This window comes from Chelonia mydas, chromosome 1 (assembly GCF_015237465.2).
Source record: "Chelonia mydas isolate rCheMyd1 chromosome 1, rCheMyd1.pri.v2, whole genome shotgun sequence".
Lineage (NCBI taxonomy): Eukaryota > Metazoa > Chordata > Testudines > Cheloniidae > Chelonia > Chelonia mydas.
Genome location: NC_057849.1, coordinates 209,008,398 through 209,019,726, shown reverse-complemented (window position 1 = coordinate 209,019,726; position 11,329 = coordinate 209,008,398). Strand labels below are relative to the sequence as shown.

The window sequence follows — 11,329 nt, the reverse complement described above, 5'->3', positions numbered from 1 at the left end:
CCCACAGCTTGTAGTAATGAATGTGTTAACCCTCGTGTTCTACAGGGGACAATAACAGTTTATAAATTTTGCTGTTACCAATAGTCAAGCAAAAATCACAATGAATTACTCAAAAATGAACCTAACCGACTTTCAAGTCAAAGGAACAACCCACAGAGGGCAAATGAATAAAGTTAATTGGGAATTTTTCAGGGTTCTGGAGCCTTGGCTCCAGCCTGAGCCCGAACAGCTACACAGAAATTAAACAAGCCTTTAACCCAAGACCTGCGAAACCGAATCAGCTGGCACAGGCCAGCCATGGGCTTTTAATTGCAGTGTAGACGTACTACTCAAGTGCTTAATTTGTAATGAAAGAGGTGCTGGGGTTCAAGCAATTGTTTTACTTTCATAACTGATGCAAGCCCAGAGGTGCTGGGGCTATGAACTGCCACGCCTAGAATCAGCCCTGGCAAGTCCTGGCACACTTTAAGCACTGAGACATACCCGTTTTGGCCAGTTGGAGCTGCTGAATGCTCAGCACTTCGAAAGATTGGATGATTTATTTGGAAGCTTCTGTAAGAAAATGTGTAAATTTAAAATTATGCATCTAGATTTTTAACAAACCATAATTTTAGAGATACTATCAAATCAAAATTCACAATTCTGACTGATTTTTTCACCTATTATTGTTTCTATTCTATCAAATAATGCTGCTATAACTGAAAGAGATTAATATTTTTTCCTTCCTTCACTCCAGTTTCTTTACTTTGTGCATTTGACTGCTCTTTGTTTACAGTCAGTTTCACTGTTTCTTATTTGTGTGATTCTTTCACGCAGCAACAGAAGCAAGAAAAATATTTTTAAAAATAGGAAAATGTAATTGTAAAACACAACAAATGGCAACAAGACCTGTAGCTGGGTTGGCCGCCACCAGAGCACCCCTTCATGGCCAAAGGTTGAACTGCAGCCACCTGCCTCTGCTTTCCCTTTCTTCAGGGCTCCTCAAACAAACTCAAAACAGTCCAAAGGAAATTAAAATATTTTCCCACATGGGGTCCAATTTATTCAGTCTTTAAGTATATACAGGATAAATAAATACAATTTTATAATTATTTCTCATGGACTGGAAATTCCATTTCCCCACTAGCTCTAGAGAAAAGTTCTTTCCATGGGAGTTTTGTGATGAAGTTTATCAAGTCTCTTGTCTCAGATAGCACTTAGCCCAGTGGAGAAGTCTCACTGATGCCTCTTTCAATTTGGGATTGACGAGAGTGAGAACAACAACATCCACAGAGATACAGGTCCATCATGATTTCACAAATCATCCATATCCTGGAGTTTTGACTGGAATTTTGACTACAGCAACCATTATCATTGAGACAACACTAGCCACAAAATATAACACATAGAAGATGAAGGAGATCAGAGCTCTAACAGCTCCAGCATGGACCTCAGTATTGGGGTTGCTTAAGCTGGATATATTGTGTTGCATGTGCCTGATGTTTCTCCAAAGAGAGATGATTAGCAGGATGATTAAAACCAGGAATATCACAAAGAGGAAGAAGGATTCCAGACTACTGAAAAAAAAGTAAACAGATATCAATGATTTTCTCATTATTTTTCCCAGTGATATTTCCAGTAAGATGTTCAGTTGTGTGGAGGAGAAAACTGTTATAAACACATGAAGATAATGGCACTGTGAAGAACAAGGACCCCAGCTGGGATCTCAGGAGCAGCCACAGCACCAGCCTTAGCCAGAGGAAGAGGAAATGGGTGAAACTGGTGATCTTCAGGTAGCAGAAGATGTTGAACCAGGTGGTAAACCAGAGACTTGACTGATATATAAACATCCAGATTGCAATTAATGTAATCTTCACTTGAGCTGGCCTGGAACCGGTATCTGGAGTGGAAATGAAATAGATGTTGCCAGGAATAACAAGCACTGCAGGCAAAATCTGCAGGCAGAATCAATTACAGGAGAAGACTTCTCTGTTTTTGATCTAATCAATTAAATTCACCACCACAATGAATCCATTTACATTTCTTGTAAGGAACTCAGGGTCTGTCTACTGTGATACAGGAGGGCCAGGCAGCAGTGGTAGAGTGGTCAACGGGAAATATATAAGCCCTAGGCTAATTAAGGCGTGGTTCTCTGTAGACTAGGGAGGGTTGCTACAGCTTAATTGGAGCACCTGTAATCAATTAAGCCCAGTCAGGAACCTAATAAAAGCCCCCTGCTTCAGGCAGTCAGGGGAGAAGGAGAGAGGATTGGAGCTTGAAGCTGTGTTGTAAGATTTGAAAGACCAGAAAACTGAAGTAAGGGAGATCCTGCCCCAGCATCTAAGGACTGAAGGTTCCCCATCCAAGGGGAAAGAGGGTAAGAACCCACAGGGGTTAAGAGGGGCTGGGGCTCAGAGTGAGGAGCAAACCCAGACCCCTCCCCTGCTTCCCTCCTCTGTCACCTTCCTGGGCCACTAGTGGGGACCTTGGTGGCCTAAGAGCAGGGGCAAAGAGTGGTGTCTTAGCCTCCCTCCCAAGAAAAGTGTAGGACCCACCATACTAACATTGGCCATCTTGCCACACTACATAGCAGCTAGACAACCATGGCTAGCCCAGGCTCACAGGCCTCAGGTTGCAGGGCTGTTTCATTGTAATGCACACTTCTGGGTGTGGTCTGGAGCCTGGACTCTAGGACCCTGTGGGGTGAGAGGGTCCCAGACCTTGGGCTCTGGCCAGAGCCCAGAATTCTACACTGCAATGAAAGAGCCTGCATCCTGAGCCTTGTGAGCCTGAGTCAGACAAACCTCAGTGACTAAAATGATGATACAGATGCTGCCAACTTCAGTTAGTTTCATGGTTCTAACAAGAGCATCACAGTTGTAGTGCCCCATCTGTATTGGAGGCTGTTGGGCCAAAAAAGCAATGGGAGCAGTGCAAGTTGGCTGCTCAGGAGCAGCCTCAGAGTGTTAAGCATGGGGGTTTTTTTAAAAAAAGGGGTGCCCAAACAAGCAGCTCCAGGGGCTATCAGGAGAACTCCAAGGATCCCAGGGCAGTAGAAGAGGGGTGAACTTGAGCCTGGAATAGTTTTGGGGGGGAAAAAGAAAAGAAAAAATAGCTGGGTAGAGCAGGTGGCAGCTTCACCTCTCCACCCTCACCCTCCAGCGCTGCTGTGATCAGGCCAAACAGGCAGCAGCAGAAATGGCTAGTGGAGTCTGGAGGGAGGTTGCCCAGTGCTGGAAGAGAGAGAGTCCAGTTGTGAGTGAGGCAGCAACTGGCACCAGAAAAGAAGGGATACAGTAAGTGGGGAGCCAGTGCATAGGGTCCCCTGGTGGGTGAGTTGCATCATCAGAGGGGCTCCAGGAACAGAGCTGAAAGGGAAAAAGACAACTCCAGTTCAGGAGAGACAGGAACAGTAGGGATGGCTACAAAAGGGACAGTATATAGGAAGAGGAAAGATGGTGGTATAAGGAAAAAGAAGAAAAGTCAAAGGAAGAACAGCACAGTTAAACAAAAAGAAAAACAACTAAAGAATCTCTAAGTAATTGAAAAACTATTAGAAAAACATCACTAGAAAACTGTGAAAAAAGTAAAGCAAGAATGAAATGTGAAGGAAATAAGCTGTAATAAAAAGTATACTCTAATAAAAGAGAAAAATACTTGAGAAATAAGGAGGACCTGAGCTGTAGTGAAAATAAGAACATAGCAAGGACTGTAAAAAAAAAAAAAGTCTGGATAGCATCTTAAAGTATACAAGGTGAAGTGACAGAAATAGAGAGATTGTCAGAGAGTAAAAGAGTGTAAGCTAAAAGGAGCAGAGGGATAATTATTCAGTCAAGAAGCCAACACATTGCATCATGGAATCCACATTTTATTTAAGATGGAATTCAAAACTATAAGCAAAGGCTGCACAAGAGGATTGCTCAAGCTATAACTAAACATCCTAATTTTTTCTCCAAACTCTGGGCTTATATAGGCTGAAAACTGAGCAACTGAAAAGGTAATAATAACTGTGGGGTTTATGTTCCAGTTTATTGTATTTTCTAATTCAAAATTCTGGTAGTTCATAAATGTGAATTATTATGTTAAGGGGAGTTTAGTTAAGATAATAGTAGTTAATAAACAGTTGATAGTGCTAATTTACAGAAGTTTACAATATAAATAAGTAGTAGTTCCCACAAAAGCAAATAACTATGATTTACTTGTGATTATTCCCCACAAAACTGATGTCTACTTTATCTCAGCTGATTGAGAGAACCTGATTTGGCCTCTAGATTGCCTCTGCTTCCTCTTAGTGCTGATTCAGAATACACCTTTGTTGCGCAATTACTGACTGGTAAATTTGCAGAGGAGTGTCTCTCACTGGTTCTCCAGTGTCGATCTGAAGACAATACCTTCCGTACAGAGCTGGCCTGCTGGTATCTTCTTCTCAGATTCATAATACATGCTTTTGTCAGATTTTTAAAAAGTAGTGGTTGTTTTTCCATTTGTTTGTTCATAGGGATGCAAATCAGGCAAGGATTCTTTTACTGACTCTCAGTCATCTAAACACATCTTTGCATTTCTGTTTCTGAGGTGACTGATGATCTCCAGCCCCATGACGGATGGACCTGGAGAGTGGTCTTATGTGGAAAGAGGCAGATGTTTCATTTTAGGTAAGAGTTAATAAATTAGCATCTAAGGGATGTAAATCAGGGAAAGATTCTGTTTTTGACTCTTGATTACATGGTCACATCTTTGCCTTTCTCCTTCTGTAGTGATCTTTCAGGGACATGTCCCAGTCTTAGTGAATGAAATGAGTCTGGAATTTCCTATGTGTGCGCCTAAATCTGATTTTATGCACTCAGCTTCTTGTGAGACAGTGGCTTTGGATTTTCAAGATTGTTTTTGGCCAAAAATTTTCAGAACTTGGAGATTAAATATAAGATCATAAATTCATAGCCAGACATTTAAATACATGGTCTGATTTTCAAAAGTTCCGAGCACCCAGCTGTTCCCACCAACTCCAGGAGAAGCCACTGAGTAGCTGCTTATTTGGGTGCCTGAATATGGACTTAGGCACATAACTGTAGGCTCCCACTTCTGAACAGCTTGGCCCTGGATGCACATCTTTTCTGAAAATTATGTGTGAGATTTGCATGGATAATTGCTGGGAGCTGAAGGGTTTTGCCTGTGTGCCCAGAGCTGTGATGTTCAAAAGGCCTTGTGAATGCTACTCTTCCAGCTGTACCTTTCCAGCCTTTCTGTGAGCTCTGTGTGGCACCCTTTCCCTGCAGTAGAAGGAGGGAACCTCGGCAGCTTTGTTGGCAACTGCTTAATACCAAAGCAGTTTCTTAGCTTATGCAGCCATGGGTGGTGGGTATCAAAGGCCACAGGAAGCTAAGCCTCCCTAACCCAAGCCATGGTCCCGCTCTGCCCTGAGGCCCCCATCCCCACTCCCCCTCTCCCATGAATCTGGCTCGTGGCTCAGGCTGGGGTGGCCAGGGGTGGTTCAGGCCGATGCTTGAGCCGGTTGATGACCTGGTGCAGCTCGGGTTGGCCCAGGGCACGCCAGCTGGGGCTCCCCTGGCCGTGGGGGTGGGGTGGGGAGACACCTGAGGGCTCTGGCAGGTGGGGGCAGGGCCTCAGTTGGAAGGGGTATGGCCAGGGGCTAGCCTCCCTGAAGGGGGGGTTCACCCCCCACTCATGTATGCAGCTGAAATATTGCAGAGTCAAGATTGTGTGATGAGATGAGGTTTCTGCACGAATGTTCACCCAGCATTTCTGGAAGTTCTTTGAATTTCTCATGGATGAGCTACAAACTGGTCTCATTTGCCCTTATGGGACAAGGATCTCTTCAGGCTTATATTAAAGGGCACTTCAGTTACCATGCATGCTGTACTTCATATAGGGACTTTGGGAATGGGGACAGGTAGGGAAGAGACCCTATGAAGATGATGGCACACTCTCACACAAACTCTATCGCTCTTTGCAGCCAACAATGCTTCCAGGAATGGTAACACTGAGCAACTTTCAGTAGTAACTGTGCTGAACATATTTAGTTCTCAATTATCAGAGGGGTAGCCATTTTAGTCTGTATCCACAAAAACAATGAGGAGTCTGGTGACACCTTAAAGACTAACATTTATTTGGGCAGAAGCTTTCGTAGGTAAATAATCCACTTCTTCAGATGCATGGAGTGAAAATTACAGATACAGGCATAAATATACTGGCACATGAAGAGAAGGGAGTTACCTTACAAGCTCTCAATGTCCATTGTAGCGAATGGGAAGGTGGCCAGGGACTTTTAAGTGAATTTTAAGTGCAGAGACTACTAAGGTTTGAAGAAGGCCTATTTCCTAGCATTAGATTGAACCAGTGGGAGCTTCCTGCAAACCTCCTTGCTGTTCTGGAGGCATAGGAAAATTTGTTCATCTGGCCCTGGATGGATGGAAGAAAATTAGAGCCTGAATTAATGTTTATTAGTTTTAAATGAATGTCCTGCTCTTGTCTTTCCTGTTCCCACTCCTAGTCCCTCCGCTGCCTTGGCATTACATCTGTGCCACCAAACCCTGAGACCATACTGTGATGCTGCAAGGAGGCTACCTCCATTGGGTGCTTCACAGCTCTTGGAACCTTGTCAGACATTAATCAGCTGACATAGAGAATGGTTAGCATTCTGCTCCCAGTGCCTTGGTCTTCATCTAACAGCTGATCTCTTGCAGGATTTGGGATATACTTGCTATGGCTCCTTGGGGAGCAGGAGCAGTTGCCCATCACCATTCTTTGGGTGATAATTGTGCCATCTAGTCCAGTGATGTCATGGAGCTGAGCTGAATAAGCATTGAGATGTGGCCTCTATTCAGTGCCATGAGGAACTCATCTTTTAGTGCCAGTAAGACTGCCTCAGTGCTGTGTGCAGTCTAAAGTCAGACTGCAAAGCATCCAGGATGTTGGCAGGTATCACATGCTGTTGCAGGTTAGTTGTCATTAATTTCTTGATGACTTTGCCTAGGAATGGGAGGTTGGAGACAGAATAAAAGTTATGTGATTTATTAACCATGAAAGATCCAGCTGTGTTCATGAGGATAAAGATTGGAGAAGAATTCTGTCTCTGACTTTCTGTAACTCAGATACATATTTGCATTTGTCTATTCAAAGGCTTGCTAAGTGAGTGCAAACAAATTGTTTTTGCAGCAAATAGAAAACTTAGTTATGACTAGATTTGGAAGAGTTATATTTGTTCAGTAAATGTTGGGAAAAGTTGATTTCACTGTATACACACAAACCAATGAAAAAATATTTCCATCAGTAATAGAAATGTACAGATAGGCAAATTTCAGAGTAGCAGCCGTGTTAGTCCATATTTGCAAAAAAAAAAGACGACTTGTGGCACCTTAGACTAACAAATTTATTTGACCATAAGCTTTCGTGAGCTACAGCTCACTTCATCGAGTGCATTCAGTGGAAAATACAGTGAGGAGATTTATATACACACAGAACATGGAAAAAATGGGTGTTATCATGCACACTGTAAGGAGAGTGATCACTTAAGATGAGCTATTACCAGCAGGAGAGCGGGGGCTGGGGGGGAACCTTTTGTAGTAGTAATCAAGGTGGGCCATTTCCAGCAGTTAACAAGAATGTCTGAGGAACAGTGGGGGGGGGGGGAATAAACATGGGGAAATAGTTTTACTTTGTGTAATGACACACCCACTCCCAGTCTCTATTCAAGCCTGAGTTAATTGTATCCAGTTTGCAAATGAATTCCAATTCAGCAGTCTCTCGTTGGAGTCTGTTTTTGAAGTCTTTTTGTTGTAATATTGCAACTTTTAGGTCAGATCGAGTGACCAGAGAGATTGAAGTGTTCTCCAACTGGTTTATGAATGTTATAATTCTTGACATCTGATTTGTGTCCATTTATTCTTTTATGTAGAGACTGTCCAGTTTGACCAATGTACATGGCAGAGGGGCATTGCTGGCATATGATGGCATATATCACATTGGCAGATGGCAGGCAATCTAGAGTTCAGTCTGCTCTAACAGCATTTGCTCTTAACTCAGCCCCTTTGGAGAGGGACTTCAGTCTGTAACTCTCAGAGGAGTTGAGGAACTTCACCATCTTACAGGATCAGCCCCTAAACTGTACTAAATTAGCAACAAAAAGAAGGAAGTCCTAGTCATAGGTTACAATGCTGTATCACTACTAAGAAAGAAAGTAAGCATTAAATACATGAATAGACCAAGAGAATTGCCCTCTCCTAGATTACAACCAACACCAGGCACAAATTTCATGTGCAATAGACACCCAGAACATTCATCTCCATGGAGGAGATTACTACCTGTAGTCCAGAATGTACCACATTTCTCACATCCTCCACCACTTGGATAGCCATTAAGGTGGGGCTTTTTAAAAAAAACCTACAGAAGTGTTTGCCAAACTGCTCCCATTGAAGTGTATGGGATCAGAGTTAGACCAACACTGAGCACTTTGAAAATCCCATCTTAAAAATACTATCCACAGCAATAAATTCAATATCAGAACATACCCTACCCAATGTAAAGCAAACTATCAGTAAGAAAAAGTGCAGAAAACAGGGGAGCTTCAGAGAGGATTTGGAGAGGGACTGTGAGGGTTTTGTTCTTCCTACCAACACTACAAAAAAGGATTCTAGGTGGACTCCTCCTGAAGGTCGAAACAACAGACTGGACTTCTACATAGAGTGCTTCCGCTGACATGCACGGGCTGAAATTGTGGAAAAGCAGCATCACTTGCCCCATAACCTCAGCCGTGCAGAACACAATGCCATCCACAGCCTCAGAAACAACTCTGACATCATAATCAAAAAAGGCTGACAAAGGAGGTGCTGTTGTCATGAATAGGTTGGAATATGAACAAGAGGCTGCTCGGCAGCTCTCCAACACCACTTTCTACAAGCCATTACCCTCTGATCCCACTGAGGGTTACCAAAAGAAACCACAGCATTTGCTCAAGAAACTCCCTGAAAAAGCACAAGAAAAATCTGCACAGACACACCCCTGGAACCCCTACCTGGGGCATTCTATCTGCTACCCAAGATCCATAAACCTGGAAATCCTGGGCACCCCATCATCTCAGGTATTGGCACCCTGACAGCAGGATTGTCTGGCTATGTAGACTCCCTCCTCAGGCCCTACGCTACCAGCACTCTCAGCTATCTTCGAGACACCACTGACTTCCTGAGGAAACTACAATCCATCGGTGATCTTCCTGAAAACACCATCCTGGCCACTATGGATGTAGAAGCCCTCTACACCAACATTCCACACAAAGATGGACTACAAGCCGTCGGGAACACTATCCCCGATAATGTCATGGCAAACCTGGTGGCTGAACTTTGTGACTTTGTCCTCACGCATAACTATTTCACATTTGGAGACAATGTATACCTTCAAATCAGCAGCACTGCTATGGATACCCGCATGGCCCCACAATATGCCAACATTTTTATGGCTGACTTAGAACAACGCTTCCTATTCGTCCCCTAACACCCCTACTCTACTTGCGCTATATTGATGACATCTTCATCATCTGGACCCATGGAAAAGAAGCCCTTGAGGAATTCCACCATGATTTCAACAATTTCCATCCCACCATCAACCTCAGCCTGGTCCAGTCCACACAAGAGATCCACTTCCTGGACACTACAGTGCTAATAAGCGATGGTCACATAAACACCACCCTATACTGGAAACCTACTGACCACTATTCCTACCTACATGCCCCCAGCTTTCACCCAGACCACACCACACAGTCCATTGTCTACAGCCAAGCTCTACGATACAACCGCATTTGCTCCAACCCCTCAGACAGAGACAAACACCTACAAGAGCTCTATCAAGCATTCTTACAACTACAATACCCACCTGCTGAAGTGAAGAAACAGATTGACAGAGCCAGAAGAGTACCCAGAAGTCACCTACTACAGGACAGGCCCAACAAAGAAAATAACAGAACGCCACTAGCCGTCACCTTCAGCCCCCAACTAAAACCTCTCCAACGCATTATCAAGGATCTGCAACCTATCCTGAAGGACAACCCATCACTCTCACAAATCTTGGGAGACAGGCCAGTCCTTGCCTACAGACAGCCCCCCAACCTGAAGCAAATACTCACCAGCAACCACACACCACACAACAGAACCACTAGCCCAGGAACCTATCCTTGCAACAAAGCCCGTTGCCAACTGTGCCCACATATTTATTCAGGGGACACCATCATAGGGCCTAATCACATCAGCCACACTATCAGAGGCTCGTTCACCTGCACATCTACCAATGTGATATATGCCATGTGCCAGCAATGCCCATCTGCCATGTACATTGGTCAAACTGGACAGTCTCTATGTAAAAGAATAAATGGACACAAATCAGATGTCAAGAATTATAACATTCATAAACTAGTCGGAGAACACTTCAATCTCTCTGGTCACTCGATTTCTGATCTCAAAGTGACGATCCTTCAACAAAAAAACTTTGAAAACAGACTCCAGTGAGACTGCTGAATTGGAATTAATTTGCAAATTGGATACAATTAACTTAGGCTTGAATAGAGACTGGGAGTGGCTGAGTCATTATATTAAGTGAAACTATTTCCCCTTGTTTATTTCCCCCCCACCCCCACTGTTCCTCAGACATTCTTGTTAACTCCTGGAAATGTGCTGGAAATGGCCCACCTTGATTATCACTTCAAAAGGTTTTCTCTCCCCCCCCACCCACTCTCCTGCTAGTAATAGCTCATCTTAAGTGATCACTCTCCTTACAGTGTAAGTTTTTTCTTTTTCATGGTCTGTGTATATATAAAATCTCGTCACTGTACTTTCTACTTTATGCATGCGATGAAGTGAGCTGTAGCTCACGAAAGCATATGCTCAAATAAATTGGTTAGTCTCTAAGGTGCCACAAGTACTCCTTTTCTTTTTGCAAATACAGACTAACATGGCTACTACTCTGAAACTTGTTCTAGGTGCTTTTCTATGACCAATATTGTGAAGGCCAGTGAATGTGCTATGTTTTCTTTCCTGCCTGAAGGGACTTTCTGTCTGAAGTGAAAGTTGATTACAGTGATGGAAGAAAATATTCTTGGTTTGGAGGACAGGTACAGAGAGGAAGCCAGGGAGGAGGCTTGGCAGTTTGTAACCACTAGAGGCAAATACATGAGGTGGCATTCTACATGGCTAGAGGCAGAGGAGGATGGCCTGGCTGTGACCACCAGAGAGAAGAGGACCAGGACAAATAACACACAGGTAGCAATTTCTAATTAGTCCTTGGTCTCCAATGTGGAAATTGGAGAAAATACCTCTGCAGATCCAGCTGGTCAAATGGAATGGAGCTG

At 43.6% G+C, this 11,329-nt stretch overlaps 1 protein-coding gene across 1 annotated transcript; it reads right to left on the bottom strand.

Moving 5' to 3' along the window:
- Positions 1-1,050: 1,050 nt before the first annotated feature.
- LOC122462208 (taste receptor type 2 member 41-like) lies at positions 1,051-2,058 on the bottom strand. Its single transcript, XM_043524648.1, is given in 2 exon segments — positions 1,051-1,552; positions 1,554-2,058. Coding segments are annotated over 2 exon segments (528 nt in total). The 5' UTR covers positions 1,830-2,058; the 3' UTR covers positions 1,051-1,300.
- Positions 2,059-11,329: the final 9,271 nt, after the last annotated feature.